Raw genomic sequence first — 23,493 nt, forward strand, 5'->3', positions numbered from 1 at the left:
CTGGTTTTGTATTGGCCTTTTTCACAGAGATGAAATCCATACCAAAGTTAAATTTTAATTTCTAATCATGAGTATTTGCACCAGAAAGCCAATTGTAAGAGTTGCCACCCTCCTATAGAAGATCCTGACTTATATCTGACCTACCTGAGGAATTTATTGAGATACTGCCTGCTGCATACAGACCAGGAAAACACCCCATTGTTTCCTGTAAGCGTGGGAGACATAATGTTACCTTCGGCTTTTCTACAGGGATTTCCTTCTCCATCGTGAATCATGCCAAAGCTAGAAAGAGAACCACAAATGAGAGGGGCACCAGAAACAAAATGCCAGAAACAAGAGACAGCTTTTAAGGAGAAAGAGACGCTGTTATTTTATGCAATAATTCTATCAACAAAGTCCACAAAGAGATGAAAAAATGTACAAGCCAGAAATAAATGAACACAACAATGGTCACTAGTCAAGCCCAGGTTGATAGAGATTGAAATTTATTTTTGCAGTACAGTACATGGAACCGGACAAAGAAGGTTGAGTTTCAGGGGAAATCTAGTTTGGTGAGGCATCAGGGGTTCAGGAACATAAATCAAACCCCCAGGCTGCCAGTACACAAACACCAGAACATCAGCATGTAACACCAGCATCTCAGCCTGCTTAATAAAGTTCTCTTTCCTGCACATCAGTTTGCTAATGAAACAATTGTCAGCTGTTTGGTGGCCCATGCAAAATAAGGTGCTGGGCTCATTCCTCTGCTCAGGGGAGATTATTTTTTTCCTCACACCACAGTACCTACTGCAATTGCTAACACATCTACTGTGGACTGAGTTATGCTAGTGGTGAACTGAACTCTCATTCACAAGTGGACATGTTAAATCTGCAACACAAATCCCTGGGTGCAGTACTGGCCCCACTGAATTCAATAGCAAAACTCCCACTAACTGGGGCCAGAATTTCACCCCATATGTCTCTTTTCAGCTTACAAGACACTGAATCTTCACAGTCTATTTATAGAGAACCTTCATCCTGCCACACTAATTTGAGGGGGTAACCAAACATATTCAACTACCGTCAAATATGAACCAAAATGCAACAGAGGCAGTGTGACTAGTGGATAGAGCACTGGACTGGGGGTCAGAAAACCTGTTCTATTTAGGTACATCTACACTACATTGTAAACTTGGGTCTGGGAACTTGCTTGTACGTGCACACTGCATGGTAAACTTGGGCTTACAATTGCTGGATTCAGGTCTCACGGCTGTGCTAATTCATCCATGCTGCAAAACGACAGGGCTTGGACCGGAGTCACAGCAGAACTTGGGCTCTGACTCACGCCCCCAGCAGGGTCCTAGGACCCAGGCCCTGAGTGCTTGCTAACCTGAGTCAGACTTATCTGTGTGTGGATGGAAGGGAGACTTATGCTCAAACCTGAGTCAGAGCCCAAGCTTAGAGTGCCTCTGCCACTGACCCAATCTGGGACCTTGGGAGATTCACTTCTCCTTTCATTATCCTGCTTTCCCATTCCTCCAATAGTACATCTTGTCTGTTTAGACTGTACCTCTTTGGAGGAGGGAATGTCTCTTACTAGATGTTTTGCCAGATGTCTAGGCAATAGTACCCTGATTTGAATATGGTAGGTACTACCATAATATAAATAATAATAAGCAATAATAAAACGTCCATTAAAATGCTAAATGTGGAATTTATGGCTACACAAAAGTTAATAGTTTCACATCTTTCTAATTCTCTACTTTATATTTATTTTATATATGGTACATCTGAGAATTTCAGTGTGTTTTGAAAAGAAATTTCACGGTCTCCTACTTCAGTTCGTGCATTGGCAGTTTTGAGCATGTAATGGGTGTGTGCGGGGGAGGGAGGGAAGACTAGATGCTCAGCTGCTGTAAATCAGTGTAGGCCCATCAAAGTCACCAGACCGCTTCCACCAGCTGAGCATCTGGCCCTGCTGAGAAAATTGTTCACTTAGCAAAAAATCCCAGTTGAGCAAATATTTTATTAATAGTTAGTGGAATAAAAATTTAGTTCACTTGCTTTGCAGCCAAAGAATCCACAGATTTAATGCTCAATGACACAATAGATCATCGACTCCCCAAAGAGCTATTAAACGCTCAGGTAAAAACATAAACTATTTAAAGAAGACCATAAAAATGTTTAACAATAATAGCCATTCTCAAGGATCTCAGTGTGATCTACCGAGTATATAATACACATAGTAAGAAATCCTTAGTTTAGTATTTTCACAATAAACCTCAGCAACTTCAGAACAATCACACCAGTTTATCAGATACACACTGTGTGCTTTAATGAATCCTGTATTTATAGTCAGGATCATTAGGGATTAGAAAAGCAGAAGGTTTTGGACAGAGGTCTGAAATTTCCCCAAGTCTGGAGGTTCACTGTAGAGAGAGGAGCAAAAACAAAGTTCAGACTTATATCTGGATCAGTACTTTCCCCTAATGTCAATGGGACCAAGATCGGGGGAGGAGGGGTCAGATACTGTGTGACTTGAAAAGACACTGAATGCACAAGGGACTGTGCCGACTCCTATGAATGAGTACTGCTTTGTCATGTGAGCAATACTTTGAAATGACCTGAACTTACAGACGTTCCCATGGGGTATTGTTTTCTTTTTTGCTCTCAGTAGTCTTGAATAATGGAAATTTTCATATAAACGTTAAAATGTTAAATAATATGTTAAAATAAATGAAGATTCTTGCTTAAAACCATTCTAAACTGCGGATTACAGGGCCAGATCCTCAGCTATATTTGTGCTTTGCACTTCTCTAGCAGTACAAACCTGCCCTAAAGTTGATAAATCCCGCTACAGGAGTACTCTCCCTGTACAGGGTAGGGAAATTCCATTGCATTGGTCAATCATATGTAAAGGATCACATTCTGTTCTTACATAATCTCATTCAGCCCCATTTCACACAGTGATATAGGCCACTTGTTTCTATAATGCACAGCTTTGCAACTTTTAAGCAATGCATGCCCATGAGCCCCATTAGTAAAACTAAACCAGGTACACTTGTTCATTGATAGATTTTTTTCATACCTGTGAATCACCATTTCACAAATGCAAATCTTAAGCGTGTACCTGGAGCTGTTAATTAAACTGAGATTACATTAGTAGTAACTTTGATTTTCAGAAGGAAGTATTATTAATATTTAATTTAATATTGCTAATATTAAAGTCCATTGCATTTATATGATGAAATCTTGTATTTGTTTCAAATGCACTTTCCCACCTAGTATTGCTACTTGATTGTCAATAAGATCATCAGGCAATATTTCTAAGGATAGTCTGCTTCCAGGCACCATTGCTACCAAATTCTGCTTTTCCCATACAAAGCTCTTTCAGGAACACAAGCTTGGATGAATGACAGCAGGGAAATTTTCTACCTGTTATTGCAGAGTAAAGATGGCAATCTTTCCAGGATGCTATATTTATTTAGTTTGGAAAGACATCCTTCCTGTCAGGATGCAGAAATACAGAAGTAATCAAAGAGAAGCCAAAGAATATAAAGATTAGAAAAGCAGTAGAGATGACAAGCAAAACTTAACAGCTACAAATATATTATTTAAAAGAGAATGAAGAAAACAAACAAGAAGGAAAGAGAATTAAGATACGAGAAGAATAATTCTAGAACAGCATGCCATATAAGGAGTAACTCTACTGAAATCAGTAGAGTTATGCTGATGTAAGTGAGGAGAATCAGGCCCTATATATTTTACTTATTTGGTCCCATTGAAATCACTGGCAAAACTCCCACTGACTTCATTAAGAGATGGATTATTCCCTAATTCCTTATTTCCCTTCAGATGTACAGAAACCTGTGAAAGGGACGCTCATGTAGACATTAGGTCATAGTGTATGCTGAAAAGTATATTTATACAATGAAAACTGAATAGCCCCAGTTCAGTCATGCAGTATCAGAGGGATTCATGTAACAACTGAACAGCAGAATCCAGTACCTCTGTCATTGACAAAGGAAAAGTTCTGAATAGATACTCTATGTCAACATCTAAGAGAATAGAAGATCAATGGCAGGCACCTAATGTTAGTGGCAGAAGATCAGCAGATGTTAGAAAATATGGGACGAATTCCTACTATAGAAATAAAAGTCCAGTGGAAATACCTGCAAGAAGGTGACAAGTGGCCTGAGAACCTCTAGAAAGACTACCTTCCACCAAATCTTACCCTAAATGGGGAGGAGTAAGAGGCAAAGGAGGATGGTAGGGAAATGGCTACTAAACCCTATGAATCCCAGGATCTGCTGAGACAGAGATCATTCAATCACGCACAAAGGGGCTGTTCCTCCACACTGCTATCTGCTGTGTCCCTTCCTTCTACGGCAAGACCTAAGCAGTCAATCCTCCACCGGGACAAGATCTCCCTCCCTGGGGGAGTATACTTGTGCTGTACAGTTACTTCAGGCACTTCAGGCAAGATTCACTTTGGCACAGCTATCAACTAGAATAGCCACAACAAGAAGGAAGAACAGCATCACGGGCATCAGTTCCTCCACTTACCACTCCAGGATACTCCCCTCACATCCCAGGGAGCCCTAATTCTTACTCAGCAGAGGAGATTCCATAGAATCCCACAGAGGTAAGAACAGCGACATGCAAGTGGCATTGGTCCCCCTTTTTGTGTTCCGCAGGCAAGATATGCCACAGTAGGGTCTCCTCAACTCACGGCAGCTGAGTGGATGATCATGACTTAGACTTATGGTGATTACAAAATATGACACATTGGTTGTATTCTAACAAGATGCATATATAAAATGGGAACAGAATCCAGGAGCTCTAACGGTCCCCTGTTCTAACCACATGACCCCTCTCTGTAAATGATCTATAGAATTTTTCAGTGGGGTATCAGCTTTTTCATAATCGCAGCAGACATTCAGTTTCCGTTCATTGATATGTTTATCCATAATATAGATACAGGAGGGAAAGATTTATCTATAATATAAATAAACTTATATATCTATAATATATATATAGGGGGAAGGACTCACGAGAAAAATAGCTTACTTGTGTCCGGATTCATGAGCAATAGTAAAAGCCAAGCCAAGCCCTGTATCTTCATTGATGGTACAGCTACGGTATTTACTGCACATGCCACTAATAGGGGCAAAGCCTGGGGAAGGAGGAAAGGCAGAAGAGATGTTATTTCAAGTACTGTAAGATACATACATCTCATTGTGATGGATACTACATGTTTTCATGAGTACATGCTTATTTTGATGTGTGAGGAAAGTTCAGTTCATTTTGGAGCACCAGGAATTGTAGGCAGAGCTACGTTTAACAAAAAAGGGAGTGTTGTATAGAGAAGTGCACACATGTGCCTATACACACATCGATATATGCACACACTGGGCCCAATCCAGAAGGAATTCATTCTGTAGATGCTGGCCTACACAAGTTTTAACACAGGCTCATTTTTAGTGCAGGTGACTCAACCTCAGTCAAGTCAGCTGACAAAGCCATTTAAAAGGGGACAGCTCCTTTCTGAAGGTCACTCAGGGATAACAAAGAAGGTCCATGTGGCCCAGATGTATTTTTGAAATGCAAAATGAGATCAGTGGTGGAGAAAATTTCCTGACTGCAGTAGAGATCCTAAAATATGTCTTTTGAAGGTCTCTCTGGCAGTGGCCAAAATACTGGCAATATGGGTTTTTTTAAGTTTTTTAAAGTTTTTAAAAGAAAAAACTAACACTCTTGTATAGAGCTTTTCAGTAGATCTCAAAGCACCTCACAGTCTTTAATGGGTTTATTCTCATAGCACCTCCGTGACGTAGGGAAGTGCATTTAGCCTCTCTGTGCCCAAGTTTCCTACCTGTAAAATGGGAATTCTCCCCATTTCGGAAGTGGGGAACTTGGACCCAGTGAGGCGAAAAGACACACATAAGGTCACACAAGAAGTCTGTGGCAGGGCAGGGAACTGAACGTGATTCTCCCAAGTCCTAGGCTAGTTCTCTAATGGCTGGACCATCCTTCCTCTCATTAACATGTTACTTTCCACCTTGACTGTTCCTTTACCACATCTTCAAACATTCTCATTAGCCACAAAATTGGGATTTCTTTATTTTATTAATCGAGATGCTGTCAGTTGACATTCATCAGTTTTGCAGAGCATATTTTCTTACCATACCTAAAGTGTCACAGGGTTCATTTTTCCAAGAGCAGATATCAAATCCTGTAAGCAAGATGGCATGGTCGTGACGCTTTCCATTCTTTCCAACCAGAGCAGATTGCCACTGACAAAAGCTATTTAATGACTGGTCCGCGTGATGGTTGATCATTAATCCACCCTACAGATATTTCATAGACACAGAAATAAGATGCTTCTACCGGCAGCTGAGGAAGGTGATTGAAGGAAGAAGAACTGGGGTCGGGGTTGGAGGAAGGGGAATTACTTTAGTTATATGACTAGATGTGAAGAAATGTCACCTCTCCATTTCCTATGTCACTATATATTTGACACACCTGCCTGAAATAACTATTTCAAGTCAATCAATCAATCATAATTATAAAATGAACCTGAAGAAACTCAGACCCAGGGATATTTTCTAAGGCACGGATGGAGTTTAGGTGTCCAATTCCCACTGACTTTCAGTAGGAGTTGGACACGTAACTGTGCCTTTGAAAATTCCCCAACAGTATTTCAATAGCAAGAGGCGATTCATAAACTCTTTTAAACTTTAATTGCAATCTGAATGATTTTGGGGCTTGGCTTCCCCTTTTAGAAATCATTTCACTTGTGAATTTGTGCCCTTTTGGTTTTCACTGGGTAATATGCATGAGGTACAAGTGTCTTTGGGTCTCTTGATTTGGTTTTCTTGATAAAAATATGTCCTAGATGAATAACTACTGAAGGCAACAGCCCTTATAAAATATTTGAGGATTCTAGAGTAAGAGTCAGAAACACTGAAGGGTAAAGGGGGAGTTAATTAAACTCCTGGTTCTATTATTAAAAAAAAAACTAGGAGCAGTAAAATATGGAAAATGTAACATCAAAGGTTCTGGTGATGTCATAAAATCTCACACTTGAGTCTTGTGGTTTATAATGTCATGACAAGCCCTCAGTGGAATTTCCTTTGCATAGTGTGGGCTTGTCCATATATTCCTTGTGAACAGTGTCTTTCAGATACACTCTGCTACAAAAGAATAATGACACACCACTTACAGGCTCTTGTTCCAAAAGAAGAAGGCTCACAACAATGATGTTTATGTCGCTGCCGATTGTCCCATCTTTAAAAAGACTAGAAACCTGCATGAATATGTAGGAGAGGGTAATAAATAAATCAATCTGTAATAAAAATAGACTAAAGATAATTAATGAGTTATCATGACCCAACTTTCAATGACAGTCAAGAGGAACTCGGCACATTGCAGGATTAGCCCCACCTCCATCTAACAGAAATGTGCACAAAGGGACCGACAAATAGCCCATTGAAATTAATTGAAAAATTCCCACTGACTTCAATGGGCTTTGGATCAGGCCCCAGTTCTGCAGGATCAAAGTCACAGCAGGTAATCCTCTTGTGTCTGCCCACACAAATAACTCCTCTTTCCAGCAGCAGGGAAGAGGGGAAATAAAGCAAAGCTTTTGTGATGGGGCAAAAGGAGCTGGCTGACTCACTTTGCTCACTAGGGCAGCTGTTCAGGGAAGTAAGTAGGAGTAGAGTCCCCTTTACTGCCCTGCTTAGATTGTGACTCAAGACATCTGCCTATTTACTCCCCACTGCAGACAAGTGGGGGGGAGTAGAGGGAGCTCTGGCTTCACCCCACCTTCTCATCAGCCAGAGTAGGGATGAAGTTACTTACTCCCACTTCTCCTTCCAGCGGAAGTGGAGAGTCAGGGAGAAACTGTGATGCTTTGAGATAGAAGTCTCCAATCTGCCCCCGTCCGCTATGCACCACCCTATATTCAGAGCAAGTTGTAAAGCTACAGGCCAGCCATTAAAGACACTATGAGCAATATATAACCCCACTAATTCTAAAAGAAATTACATTAGCAAAATTGACACAAACATTCAGAATAATTATAAATCCCAACTCCACCCACACCACAAAACAAGGGTGGGATTTCTAGGCTGGCACACGTGGACTTGCAGAAATCAATTTAACAAGCGGAGTTTTCAGTATTGCCAACTTTTGTGATTTTATCATGAGTCTCACCAAGTTGGGTGTTTTTCTTAAAGCCCCAGCTCCTGGTTGTCTTGTAGATTTTCCACAGCTGTAGATGAGTACAAAACCAATGGCACGTCAGTTACACCAGCTCTTACCATGTTCATAACTGTTAAGATATATGTGGTTACATTGTCCTTGCCATGCTTCTCCAACATTTTTTTATCCGCCACAACAAGCGTTTCAACATTCAGACTTCCACTTTTTGGGGTTTTAACAGCTGATCTTTTGAACCTTGCTGAACTTCCATATTCATCTGATAGGATGTATGTATCCTCTGTGGGTGGCTTAGGTGTGTCTAAAGACAAACAGAACACGGTTTTGGAAAGGGTTCAAAACGGGTCATTTTTATGAGCAGTTTGGTTAGATAGTAAAGCGCCTGGGGAATAGAGCCCTAAATGAATTTACAATATTGTGCAAGAGCCAGGTAATGATTAATATGGCCTGTAAGATGGTGAGTTCTTCTAATACATTATTAATTAAGATCTGATTCATTCTTCTTTAAGAAAAAAACCTGAATACAATAAGCAATTCAGAGGAAAGAAATAATCTAGTAAAATGAGTTTCATGTACTGCAGGGAGAAATAGTTAATATTTCTCCCTGAATAGCTATATACTATTTGACCATTTTGGCACCTTCCTGCATCAACTGCAAACATAGCGTACGGGCCAGATTCTGCCTCCCTTAATAAATTCCTCCAAATACATACAGAAACTAGATATGCTGCAAAAGCAGAGTTCCTGTGTGCCTGTATTTTGACTGGCAACAGCCCCCCATGGAGACTCTCCACACGGATTACTCCTGGTTGGAGCACAAAATTCAGAGAGTGGAAAATAATGACCATTGCTGGATCAGAAGCCATGTGCATAAACATGCGGTCCATACTTCCTGAGAAATAAAGCAAGACTTGCCTTCTGCTTGTGTAGGGAAGGACTGCAGAGTCAACCCTCTCTCTGGGTTTTGAAGAAGCCAGAATTAGGGCAGAAAACCTTTGTTCCATACTCTTCCTGCTTATGGCTTTTCTTGCATAAGCCTATGTGCCCCTGGCAACCAGAATTCAGCCCACTAGTCACTATTTGAAAATGCTAGTTAGATAACAACAGGAGTTGTCCTTGCAAATCTTTATGGCAAAAGGAATGAAACATGATACGAGTGATGGAGCCCCGGGTAATTAAAAAATGTAACAACCACCTTTGTCTAGAAGCCCTACCTGTGACTGTGTCTGACAGTTACTCCAACAACAGAGCTATGTTGGCATCTACCTCCTCCTTGGTCACACGGGGACACCAGGAATCCAAGGGAAACAGGATGGTAAGTAGGGAAGCTTATTTGCATCAGTTGTCTACCCAAAGTTAGTTTCATTTAAGAGTCTTCTAAGGCAGGCCATCTCAAAGCTGAATAAGTTATGCTCAGATGGAGCTTTGATCTACGGCCTTGCAGAGCTTGTGGTGTTTAGAATGTTATACTTGTTTAGTTGCTACTTAGACTGTAAATTCTTGAGGGCAGGGCATGTCTTTGTGGTCTGTTTTTGTACAGCAAGTAGCACAATGGGGTCCAGGTCAATGACTGGAGCTCCTAGGCACTGTAGATATTACAAAGAGTAAATCATAGTAATGAATGCTGGACTGGTCCTTAATATTCTAAGTGAACATGCTGTAGGCATCAATATGCTGGTATTTAGCAGATACAAGTTGTAGCAATGCAATATCCCTAGTGATTTACTTCTGAGAATTCATTTAATCAGAACTATATTTCAGAACACGAATGAATGAATGAATGAAAGATATTTTAGTTATAATATCAATCAAGAATTATTATCCTGTTAAGAATGTAGAGAGGTCTCCTCTTCTGAAAGCATGTACAGACAAGCATCACCTATCAGCAAAACGCATAGTTTATTTCCCAAGTACAGCAATTCCTTGTTTAGGAGGCAGCACAAGTAAGTGGCTTGCACTTGATTCACAAAAAGTCTCTTTTATATTGGCCTGTACTGTGGGTGGCTCTCATCACCGCCGAGACTCACCTCTCTTTTGCACCTGCTTTACTACTACTAAAAGTTATTCAGAAGAAGCAGCTATTCTCAAATATGACTTACAGAGGGCGATCTGTTCAGATCTTGTGCTCCAAACTTTTTAGCCTGTGATGAGATAGCTGAAAGATGGCTTACCTGCTGTGCTCATGCTTACAAACTGCACGTTCAACATGGCTACTAAAGAAAGTTAGAAGGGTTAAGCTTTAAGTCTTCAAGCATATCCCTTTGCAAGCAGCACCGTACTAATAATCTCTTTTCCTGTACTGCAAAAATGGATAGATTCTGGATTAGGGATTAATTAACCCTGTTGTATAGGCCATCTCCAGTTAAGTCTCCCTGGTGCATCCCATTAGAGGACCTTGTTTTGGGGCTGAAATTATCCATGCCAGGTGTCTACGTGAGACTGAAATGTTTTGGAGATTTTCAACTAAAATGGTTCACCTGTTTCCAAGAATGTGGTTAAGGAAAAATACATTGTTTTGCCTATGATAAAAAAAATGTGTATAACCATTTCATTGAGAAACTCTAGAGCCACCACCGCCATTGGTTGGAGCAGGGACATGGCCCTTCTGCCCGTGACATGACTTTTGCCTGTGCTACCTTAATTCAGCCCCCTTGTGCAAATGTTTTATGATACGGGCTTTAATGGTACGATCACATTCCATTTTTTTTTTCACAGGACCCCTGCCTCATTCAGTGCCCTGGATGGACCTGTTCTGGGGTTGCATAATGAAGATGGCTATTGTATGTAGAACCCCTTGCTTCATTTGTTGTAGGAGTTGGAAGATCTCTAGTGAATGAGGCAGGGGATGGCAGGAGGAGAAAGGAAGGTCTCGTGTTTAAGGCTGTTGAATGCTGCCCTGGAGAACTGTATTCTGTCCCTGCTCTGCCACAGACTTCCTGTGTGATACTGGGCAAGCTACTTACATCAGACTTTTCACAGGTGGCCACTAATTGTGTGTTGCTCATTTTACATAATCCTATCTTGAGGCCATGGAGCTGAGCACCTACTGAAGTCAATGGAAGCTACGCTTTGAATATAAAAAGCTTGATACAGTGCCAAGTACTCTGAAAAATCAGGCCGTGGGTGCATCAGCTTAGGTAACCAAAATTAGTGGACATTTTTTAACCTCAGCTCCCCATCTGCAAAATGGGGACAGTCATACCACCTAGTTTCACAAGGATTAATTGTGAGGCTGTTGTGAGGATTAATATATATTTGTGAAGCACTCTGATACTATAGCAATGAACACCATAGAAAACCCATGAGAAAATTAGTAATTCTGTCTTCAGAGCAGGGTTTGAATAGTGTACAGTGAACAAGGCATGGGGCCCTGGATTGAACAATGAGGAGAAAACAAAATATCGAATAGCTTCTCATTAAATGGGCACTGTCCATCATGTGCACGAATGAGGTAGGGGTCTGGTGGAAAAAAACAGCAAGTGATCATATAATTACAGACTGCATCATAATGCATATATACAATGGGCTGGATTATAACTGTTTGAGCAACTATCATTCTAGCATTTCCTAACTTCTGAGTGCTTGACTTTGCAGCCTTAATGTTCTTTTAACATAGTTTTCAGGTGTTATTTATATAGAGGTCTTGTTCCTGATTCCTGTAACCCGCCTTATTCCTGCACACAGCATCATTAAAGTCATTGTGCTTGTAAAGTCTTAAATTTAATTCAATCACTAGTAAAAACGTCAACATAACTGAAAGTTTAATTTTGTGCACTTAACATAGGGGGTCTCAACCCAGAATCGCAAATAGATGTCAAGTAGCGATGGCCGTCCTACTCTTCCTATATTGCTAAACAGGAGGGAGTCGTAGCTATATCCAAGCTACATGAAAAAGTAGAGAAACCACTGCTTTAACAATTAGGAGAAAGGCCAGTGAACTGTATTCAGCAATATAAGCAACTATATACCTTCAAAGTGTAAACAACCCCCCTACAGCACCACCTGTCCTCTTTCAGCACCATGTTTGGATACAGATTCAGTAAAGTACCATTTTTACTTTCAAAATCCAGTTAACTTTAATTGCAAGAGCATTAGCCACAAGTCCAAATTACTCCTGCTGTGTTGTCCCCTTGAACGTACAGGGAGTTGTGTGTCCTTTCTATCCCTTACATGAAGGAATAAAGGCCCACTGATTAGGACTTTAGCATAGGGGCTGGGAGACTTGGGTTCAGTTCCCTACTCTGCTACAGATGCCTTCTGAGACTTTAGACAAATCACCTACCCTCTGTACCTCTGGTAAAATGAGGATAACAGCACTTTCCTACCTCAAATGGGTGCTGTGAGGATAAATGTATTGACTATTGTGAGGTGCTAGTGTACTACAGTAATAGGAACCATATAAGATAAACTGGCCAACATGGAAGAGCCTGGAACCCTCTCTATCAAAGCCATCAATATCATACGGGTTTTGTAATCAGTGAACAACCTTTTGAAAAAACGCCCTGGTGGTCATGGAAAATGAGAAGACCATGAGCTAATGCAATATTCCTCACTTCACTTTCTAAAGTAGACCCTGCTGTCTTCCATTCTCATTAGTCATTGTATAGCAGTAAAAGAAAAAAAAAGGACTGAAACAGGATGACCATCGGTTTGTACAAGAATTATGTACTGGGGCTTCTTAGACTAGGGGAGATTTAGCAGGAAAGGGGAAGAAAGTAGCAGAGAGACCTGCAATATTGAAGAAAAACATGAATTGATTGAAAATATAAAGACTTCTCAATCTTTTCAACCAGATCAATATTTTCCTGCAGAACGCTCAGAGACTTTCATTCCTTCCTCCTTCAATTTTCTCCTCCCATTTTCTCCTCTTCTCTTCCCTTCTGTTTGTTCCTCTCCTTCTGTTCCCCAACCCCTTTTTATTTTCCTTTTTGAAAAGAAACCCTCTTGTTGTCCCCAAACTCAATTAAAAATTGGACAGGACATATTTTGGCTGATGCAACTTTTTCAGTTACTGTATTCAATTCTTGGGGCTCTAGTCATGAATCTCAATAAAGGCCCACAAAAAGAATCAAGGGAACATAAGAAGTATAGCTATAGGATCCTTGAGGAGCTCCTAAATATTCTTCAAGTTGAGGGCCTAATGATGGCCTCACAATGGACGTTGGTAGGATAATGTAGTTTCAATACATTTTTAAGAAGTGACTCCAGAATTTTATTTAAACAATTTCCTTGGGAGGTTATGGTTGAATCATCTCAGTTGCTGACAACGTCATTATCAAATGGTGGATTGTGAAAGACCTATTCCCCCTCCTTTGCCAAATCAATGATTCCTAATGCCCTTCCTCCATCTTTCAAACTAATCGCATATCTCAGATTAAGAGAAAATAGAGCAGGGAGTTGGAACTGGTAATTGTACAGAAGAGGCAGTGTTAAAGCACCAGCAAAAAGAGGAATGGCCCATTAAAAGATAAATCAATCTCACGAAAACCAGAGCGATGGATCTTCTAAGTTGAGCACCACATTCCTAAGAAAGTCACTCACTGACTAGTGGTGGAGTTGTAATAATAGTGATGGACAGTGCCATAAACTTAAATGCATGATCCAGCTCCTTGTATCTGTCCTCCACTTCCTCTGTTAGCACTACTATTTAAAAAATTCAGCCCCCATCAGAGTAGTGGTTACAAACCACAATAAAAGAAGCACCTACAAGTCTCTAAGAACTACTATCTCAAACAAAGAGAGAAAGTTTCCTTACATACATTTCTTTCGACGTCCACAAAAATGCTGCTTTTGAAACCTTCCATGGTGGTAATCATTCGCCTGATCATGATACTTGTGGTGTGTGTGATTTCTGTGATGACCCGGGGAAAAGTGATTGGAATTGGAATCTACTTTGTACCGGTGCACTTTCTCCTCTGCTCTCCGTTTGTATAATACATGAGGTTGATGTCCAACAGGTGATGTGTAGTTGTGTTCCTGTGCTAGGTGCTGAGGTAATGGAGATATAAGGAATTCGTTCTCCTGCATCCTTATCAAACCTGACTAAAAAAAAAAAAGCAAATTAAACAAAAGAACATTATATTTTGCTGTTTGACAACCAATATATTTGTGTCCACTTCTCAGCACTAGGTTCCTTCTAAATAGCTGAACCTATTCTCTTAATTGCAGAGTCTCTTATACAAAACGAAGACTTTTAGCACATTGTCAAGCTTGCAGGCTGGTTTTCTGGATATATGGTCATCAGCAGCAGTAGAATAGGGTCAGGATGAATGAGATTGTGCTGCATAGACAAGAAGGGAACAAAGTTGAAGCACAACATTCTTTTTTTAAAAAAAAATAGCATGGCCGGGAAAATTGTCAAAGCAAATTTTTCTATTTGGATTCTTAAAAGAGGTCTATACAATTAACAGATTCCCATAGGAAACAACTGTCTGTGACATCAGATTCCGGTAAATTAAATCTCTGAATTCCCTATTCTAATTGACAGCAACAGATTTCCTTAGCAGCTAGGCTTCCATTCCACTTGCTGTACTGCATTCTGACTAATCATGGAACTCCATGCCCCAGCAATTTGCTTGTGTTCCAGAAGACTCTAGTCCAAGACAATCCTGCAGTTGCTCTCAGAGAATCTCAGAATCTTCATCTCTAATGGCAGAAGTGTATTCACTAGGGTGGATCAGAGAGCAGAATTTTGTCCTAAACTATGAAAAGTCTCTGCCACTAATTGGCACCTTTTTTTCAACCTCAGCACAGAAACCCAGGATTGAAGGACTGTGGCCAATGAATACCCTCTCCATCCTTCAAGATATGTCTATTCTATTAGTAAGGCAATGTTGTAAAGCTGTTACTGCGGCAACCTGAGCCCTACAGTTCTTGCTCTGTGGAATAACTACAAGACTTCAGGTTGCAGGGTTGTCAGTGCATCACCTTTTCACCAACACTAAACTACTATCATCACATTAAATATTAACTATGATCGCTACACAATGTACACTAAAAATGAATACATATGTATTTTTACCAACACATTTTGTGTTTAGCACATTTTTCCCCTTTCATTGTCACTAGAGGGCAGAGTTAAGGTTGGGGAGAAATACGTTGTATTTTTCATGCATTAACTATGAATAAACCTACACATATGCTTAAGTGTTTCCAGGATCAGAGACAGCATCAGAAATGTGGGTAGCAATGAGGAAGTATTTATTTTCAAGTCATAAACCAGTTGCGCTGTTCATTCCCTTGTTTTGTAAAAGCTGTTGAAATAAACACTCTTTTTCACCATGAGATGGATGCAGCAAATATTAGTGTGTAGCCAAGTGGGGCAAGAAAAATTTGATTAGATGAGTACATATGTAATATTACTTCCAAAGTTTATTTTGGGTCAGTGAGGCACTACCCCATGGAAAGTACCTTTTTCCAAAAGTGGCATCCCCCGAGAACCACACAGCTCTATGAACAGCTTCCCAGAAGTATGTGCAGATAAGCAAGTGCAACCATGCTATATGATATATTAGCTCTCTCAGCCCATGATACCACCTCTCCTTGCAAAGAATACTTTCTGATGTTAGATGGTGGAGCTATGCTCCTAGCATTGCACATTTTGGATATGCGCCATATCACCCATCTTGAAATTGATTTTTTTTCTTATATGAGCCCCTATGTGCAGACTGGCTAGGACTTGAGGATAAAGAGGAAGAGGGACTTCAACCAATACTTGATTTCACTAGAGTGTTTCTTTGGGATTTGTGGACCTTTCTGCACTTCCAGAGCTTCATTCCAGGAGGAGAATTTTTCAGAAAATAGGGAGTTGTAAATGAAATCCTCATTGCTTTAACTGTAGTGTTTGCTACTGAGTTAATGCTATCACTTATATCAGATATATCCACAAAAAAAAACAGATTTATCAGGAATTTTAGTGACATGGGTCCTTACTGCTCACCAGTCAGACATCAGCCCTCTGATTGACATTCATTACTGTATTTTTCCAAATAGAGGGAAAATATGTGCTTTCCCTTTTGTGGTCAATTACCAATTATTATAGATGGACAACTCAACCAGGATTTTAACAATAACTCTTTCCTATAACACTAATTGTGAGGATCTTCTGCTTCCCAAAAGTTGCTGTGAACATAAACAGAGATCATATTGTGATAGACATTTTCCTTAATTCAGAATACATTCAACAAACATTCATCCTATATTTGCTCAACATATTATAAGGAAGAGGTAATAACATGTCAGCTAATGAAAGATCAGGACTGAGGAACTTCACATATAGAATTTAGCTAGCTTGCTTGCCCAATTCAATGGATTGGCAATCTTCAATCGTCAGATCACAATAGGACAAGACAAAGCACTTCCGTGTAGGGAAGAGAACTGATATTTTAATCCTTATGATTTATGTCATCAGATATTTAGAACTGACACAATTCAAATGCAGTTCTGGGCAAGAAGAGACCTTCCACGCAATCATCTGTTATTCAGCACTGATAACTAGGCATCTGCTAACTGATTTTACAACCTTCTATTGGAAAACAGAAACATAATAAATCTGTTTTTTATTTCTCCATTTTAAAGGTTTCCACGTCTGAAATTACCCCTACAGGATTCATTTAATAAATGATTCAAACCATATGGAATAGAGGATTTTCTACATTTTCCTTGTAAGAAACTGTCCCTGATGTACATCAAGTTTTAGTCCCAAATGGAATTTCTATATTTAACATCACAAGGGTGGACTGAGAATTCCAGAAATGTGTGATGAATTGAATTCTGGCCCATGTGCTGAATTCATTTTGTTGCATGATTTTCATGTGCTGTAACTAGCTGGTGAGTGACCTAAAAACCTTATTCGGTCAGCCCTTGCAAATTTTTCTCCAGCAGAGACCAGGGCTGAATGCTCAAATGAGATGTACTCCCTTTGGGTTTTAAAGTAAATCAGAAAGGATTATTCCAATTGGAAAGTGTTATGAAGGATAATTAATGTCTACTTTTTCTTTTTTCTAACACAACATCTAGTTTCAAGCAGTCTTGCAGCACAGAGCAGTCTTTATAAGATAGGCCGCTGGTTCATTTCTATAATTTGTGAGCAAGTTTCCAGTATTCATATTTAACTAATCTCTAACAATTCACAAAATATTGGCCCAGATCGCTCCCGCTTGGAGATCCACAAACTGGACTGGATTTCAGGTGGTCAGTTAGGTATGTGGTTACAGCTCCTTGATTCTCAAGTGGCAACTACTCTAGCTTCAGACCTGATGTTAATTAGAGCAGCATGTGAGCTGCTCAATCTTGTGTTAGCAGGTTATGGTCCTCAAAGGGGATATGCCAGTTGAGAAATGAGGACAGATGCCTTCCCCTGATGTGCCCACTGTTGATATGATACCCTAAAAATGGTTAAGGTGGGGAGCCAGCTATGCTAGCTTTATGCCATCTGAGACTCTCCCATGCCAGAATAATTCCCAGAGGGCTAATTAAGAGCAGGTTCTGGCCACCTTGCACTGCCAGAGCAGTGCAATGGGGACAGAAACAAGGGGAGAGACTCTAGCCCAATCTCTCTATTAGTCTGGATTTTTTTCAAAAGAACTATGAAGTTTAAGTGAAGTCATGAATTAAATACAGTATGTTTCTCCTCATTAGCAACTTCAGCAGATGTGTGGGTATAATTAGTAAAAATTACTATGGATAAATGGAAGCTAGGTCTTTGTGTTGCCAGGACCAGCATTAATATAAGTGCATACCCAATCTTAGCTTAACCACAGCTCACTGAAGTCAATGGGAAGTCTTTCCATTGACTTAAGTGTGCTTTAGATCCAACCCTTTAAGACGAGAAGGGGCAGGGCATTCTTCATGGCTATGTCTACACTACAGTTTTTCTTCAAATTTCCCACTGTCATAGCCCCACCAGAGGAAGCCGTGTTACAAGTGCCAACATTTTCACCAAGTCCAAACAACACAGTGGTGAAAAGTCCCTGGACCCCAGCAGACGATCTACACCTTCACTGTTGCTGTCACGAGGGGAGTGGCACCGTTTGAGAAGTTTGAAGAAAAATGCTTACCTAGGCAAGGCCCAGGAAAAGTCTTTGAATGAAAATTGCTACCACCTTGGTCTGCCAGAACCTAAATTTGCTATCCTTCGAGAAACACTGTAAGGCCTATCTTCTCTCCCATACCTTTGGAAAGGTAGATTATAGGATTTAGGATGGAATATGTAAGGCAGGAAGGTTGGTCTAAGTGTTTAATTAGAACAGCTCAAATTTCAAGCATCCAGTATTAGCTTGTGAACAAGCTTAAAACCAAGAATCATTCATAGAAATTATTCAGCAAATTCTTAATCAATCGGAAATTTGCAGTCTATTTGTAGATAATTTACAACGAGACAAAAAAAGACAACATTCATTAAATAAATTATTTGTTCTTAATTGTTTGCTTAGTTCTTTGATCCATTAAAGAAATTTTCAGTTTGAGATGTTTCCTAATAAAATTTTATATCATTGGGGTATTAACACCAAGGCATTTGTCCAAGATTTTCCTGGTAAATCTCAAAAGGAAGGGGAACTTCATAAAGAAAGCTGGAGATGGTGATTATAGGAAGCAAATCTGCTTTAGGATTTCTTCACTGATATTGTATTATTATGTAGAGATTAAGAGTGGGCTTTTCAAAAACATTCAACATTGGTCTAACTCCACTACTATTAAAGTCATTGGTACAACTTTCACTGTTTTCAGTAGATGAGTTAGACGGAAGTTGAATGTGTTTGAACATCACATCCTAAAATGTTTTCTCTCCAAGAATGGGTGATTTGCATCTCATTGAAATAGCATGCAAGACATCTTGTACTCTCTGTGCTTAGAATCTGAATCAACTCCCACTGAAGCTGGCCTGCGCCCTTACTGTCTGATCTTGCAAGGTATGGAACACTTCCTGCGGGTTACAAACATCCTCCGCTTCCACTGTGACATCCCAGGGAGTGGAGGATGGTCACCGTCTCACAGGTGCCTTAGGACCATGGTATGAATGTGCTTCAGGAGCACAGCTAGGGCGCTGCAGCTGAGCTGTTGCAGAGTAGATACTCCCTGCATTGACAGAAGCGGGGGTTCCATCCATGTAGCTAACCCACCGTTTCAAGAGGTGGTAGCAAGGTTGACAGAAGAATTCTTCCACTGAATAAACTGAATCCACAGAGGAGGTTAGGTCCTCCTAACTATGTGACATAGGAGCAAAAGTTTTCACAGCTATGAACAATATGGCTAGGTCATCTAATATTTAGGTGTAGGCCAGGCCTTAGGGAGACGCACTGCAGTGGCAGCTGAAGGACTCATCGTCCTGGAGTGGACTTCTCAGAACTGTTGTTTTCTTGTCTATATTTAAAAACTGAGATTTTGAGATGGAGTCTGTTCCTTTTCCCACATGAGGAAAGCATTGTGGCTACGGATTTCATATTTCCATAAAGCCACCTTCATTATGTGTTAATTCAATTACAGGCAACAGCTCATCCATATGCATTAAGAGTTACATGAGATTCATCATCCAGACACAGATAATGTGGTAAAAAATGAAACAATGTGAAATTCAAAACTAAGGACACAGAGGACAATCAAACATCTCAGCTGCAATATCTGCTAAACAAATAAAACTACCTAGCACAGACTTATGCCAAGTACAATTACTCTTTGCATGATAACAGGAGCACCTTGACTGTACCAAAGTACTAAAATATATGTACAAATACCTTCTAAGCAACATTAATTATTTTATAACACTTCATTTGATGTTAGGTTATGCATACACATCTGAAGCTATTAAAAAGCCTATGACCACTCTCTTTTAACTGTGAGCAAATCCTGATATGTTAACAGCAACCACTGCACTTAGTGAATAAACAATTTAACATTGCATAGGGATGGTTGCAATCAGCGTGAAGAATCTTTTTTAAGGGAGTGTTAAGTGTGAGCTCTTTTGAACCCATTAAATGTCCTCCAATGTTACACACAATGTTTCAAAAAGCAGTTGACTTGGGGCTTGTTCCACAGGCAGCTGAAGTCAGTCTAAAGACTTCGATTGACTTCAATGGGCATAAGTCCAGTGCCTTTTGTTGGGCTATTTCCCACAACGTACAGTTCCTACAAAAAAATATTGAGTCAAACACAGATTAACCACAACAAGAGATACAGCACATAACAGAAACAGACTGCACTTAAAAGTACAACTTTCCGTTGTGCTTACAGCAAAAGGAAAAGATAAATGAAGAACCTCCCTGCAATATAAACCTCCTGAGAGGAAAGATGATCTAAAATATATAGTTTTTCTTATCCCAAATGAGCAGAAATCTAGCTAGGAAGATACATGCATTCCTGGAATTCCCATCATAATAATATCTGACACTGACACATCACAGAACACTCGCATGCTTTCTCACTCAGACTGGAGTGAAAGCTCAGGGAATGCTATTGGCTGCAATTCATCCTAGTGTCACTCAGGTTGTAGTTTTAAGGCCTGAATCTCTACTCAGTTTCTGGCCCTTTGGCACACTCAGAAGGCACAAAGGGCCTCAACTGCTTATCAGAGAATTCCCTTGTCAGAGGCAAACCCCCTGCTGGCTCAAATATGACAGATCTGGGTCCTGTGTCTGCCCTCTGGAAGAGGGAGGCAGGATTTCTCCACATACATCATTTTTCAGAATGTATTCAAACCAATTTATTCAAGAAATCTGGCCCAGGGTTTTGTAGGAGTGGACTCTCATGAGATTTCCAAGAGTACACTTGTCTTACTCAGGTCAGAGATTCTATGGGTGACACTCAATTTTCATTTTCATTTAGATACCTTGCCAAACCAGGTAATGCTAAGGCATGTGTGCACTGAAAAAACACAGAAACAAAGAGTGTAAGTTAACTAAACTTTGCCTGAGTTTTTATGTTATGCAAACAAATTCACCCATCCCTCAGACAAAGTGTTGAGATTTTTGCACTGTAGGTAGCATTTGTTGATGATGATACCAGAATTAGGAAATTAAAAAGGCCAGAAGACACTTTCTTAGGCCAGGTCCTCACCTGGTGAAAATAACCTCAGTGGAGCTATGCTCATTTCCAGTAGTTTGGGGGATCTGTCCCCCCACCTCCATTCTGAATATTTAGGTTAATTTAATGTCCAACATGCATTATTAAAATATTTTTAAATGAAAGAAAAATGAGAGCCACTGGCCACCGATTCTGGATTGTGAGTTGACTATTGTCAAGTTTTCTTTCAAATCCAGATAAATCATAAAAATACTGAACTCTCTCTTCAAGCATAACATAGCTGACTTACTGCCTATATTTTTAAACTTTAAAATGTTAAGATATTTTAACAACATAGCATTTTGCTATCCCAAATCAACGGTCCACAGGGAGTGGGACCTTAAAACAACCATTCTGAGTTCATCATGAAAGACTCTTCTGTTCAGTTAAACTGCACAAAATGAGTATTATTCTGAACGTTTGGCAATTGTTGAACCAAGGGTAACAAAATTGCTTTCCTTTAATTATTCCTATATGAACAAAGGCAAAGTTATTTCTGAATAGTGCCTTTGTATTTTTGCAGTTGACTGAACTTGTTTAAGACATCTTTGTGCCATGCTGCTTCTATCAACATGTAGCAAATACTGAAATAGTCTAATTTGCTTTTCTGGTTAAGGTAATTGAACTGCCTGAACAGTGTTTAAATATATTAAGCTGACATTTATTGCAGGGTAATGATGACATATTCTAGAAATAATACTAAGATTATTGCTCTACCACAAATGCAAATTAGGACTCCTGCTCATATCTATCTGCACCTCTTATGCCTTACAAGCAAACACTAAATATTAGAAATGACATTATATATATTACAAAAATTGTACTATAAATGTCAACAAGTCTGACAGGTTGCATCCTAGATTACATGGATCATTAGTGATTCTATCACTGTGGGCCCAACACAGCAGTTTGAACACAAGCAAACTTGCCCGCTGAAACCTATCTTTCTCTTGCTTGTTCTAATCTAATGGATCCAGAAGTCAATTAGATATGAGCAACAGATCCAAGTTAGGTTTGACAGTTATACAGGTGGTTGGGGATGGACTGTTTAAGTAAGGCCCCAGTGATGACAAGATAAAATCTAGATATTCTATTAGTTATGACAGTTCTGAAACCCATCACAAAGCAAACAGGAAGCAGAGGGATTATTATATGAATGTACTAATGCTTCACTTACTTTATCTGAAAGGAGACAGTGCAGTATTTGTCATGTGTTGTCTAACAGCTGATTAAACACTTGTGGTGCATCAAGAAAACTAGACATAAGGATACAGGTTAGCTAAAGCCCTGATCCAGCAGCCCATTTAAGGATGTACATTAGTAAATCATTAGGATTATTCATATGCTTAAAGCTATGGATATGCTTGAGTGGTTTGTTGAATCAGGACCTATAGGTGGTGCTGACAGGGTGATTAGAACAGCACCTTCCAAGGGACTAACTTTTATAGAAGATAAAATTCACCCCTGTTCCAGCACTGGGCTGGTGCACCATTTAAGTCCCACTAAAGCCTTCCAAACAGGACTTAAATGAGGCGTAGGTCTTGTGCTGGACCTCTGAACAGGGCTGAATTTCCCCCACAATAAAGCATTTTCTGTGAATTATTCAGTCCACCCCAATGAAAAGGTGCAACAAAAATGTATTATTAGGATTATATTTCTTTAGTGTGTATGGCTGACAATTCTTAAATGGATGGAATACATCTGTCCTAATGATTTTTGTGATGTGTGCTATTAACGTTGTATTTTCTTTGTGAATTTTATCCTGTTATAAGTGTTTTAGACATAGACATAAAAATAACAAAAACTATTTGAAAATAATAAAATAGAAAATGAACAAGTTAGGCTAGAGAATTGCTGGCAGATGTTAAAGACCTTAGTTGCAAATACTTTTACATAATACCTATTTAGCATTCATCAGATGCTTGCTTTAATGTTTCCAAGTAGGAATGTGTTTCTGCATCAGAAATGCAATCCCAGACATTGATAATCAGGAGTCAGACTCTGCAGAATGATGAGAGTGGCTTATAAATCATGAAATGTTTTAAAACTAAAAAAACAGCGGTTCTTCTTATTTCCCTTCTGGTTCCCAAGCCTTTAGGGGCTTTTTCAAGTTTTTCTCTACAACCATGGGGACTAGAAATGTACCTGTTTATTATTAATAATTATTATTATTGTTGTTTGGTTTCTTTTTTAATGACTGGTCAGATTCTCAAGTAACCACATGATTCCAGC

The 23,493-nt window shown here is 39.7% G+C and overlaps 1 protein-coding gene across 1 annotated transcript in view; it reads right to left on the minus strand.

The window, feature by feature from the left end:
• The window catches only part of ADAMTS18 (ADAM metallopeptidase with thrombospondin type 1 motif 18), a 96,064-nt gene that overhangs the window by 49,184 nt on the left and 23,387 nt on the right, over positions 1–23,493 (minus strand). The window contains exons 4-9 of the mRNA XM_073308471.2: positions 13,965–14,247; positions 8,307–8,506; positions 7,205–7,288; positions 6,170–6,329; positions 5,050–5,155; positions 145–282 (exon numbers count right to left, since the gene is read on the minus strand). Of these exons, the coding sequence (XP_073164572.2) occupies positions 145–282; positions 5,050–5,155; positions 6,170–6,329; positions 7,205–7,288; positions 8,307–8,506; positions 13,965–14,247 (971 nt within the window). The remainder of the gene's footprint in view (positions 1–144; positions 283–5,049; positions 5,156–6,169; positions 6,330–7,204; positions 7,289–8,306; positions 8,507–13,964; positions 14,248–23,493) is intronic.

Source organism: Lepidochelys kempii, chromosome 12 (genome assembly GCF_965140285.1).
Source record: "Lepidochelys kempii isolate rLepKem1 chromosome 12, rLepKem1.hap1, whole genome shotgun sequence".
NCBI classification, from domain to species: Eukaryota; Metazoa; Chordata; order Testudines; family Cheloniidae; genus Lepidochelys; species Lepidochelys kempii.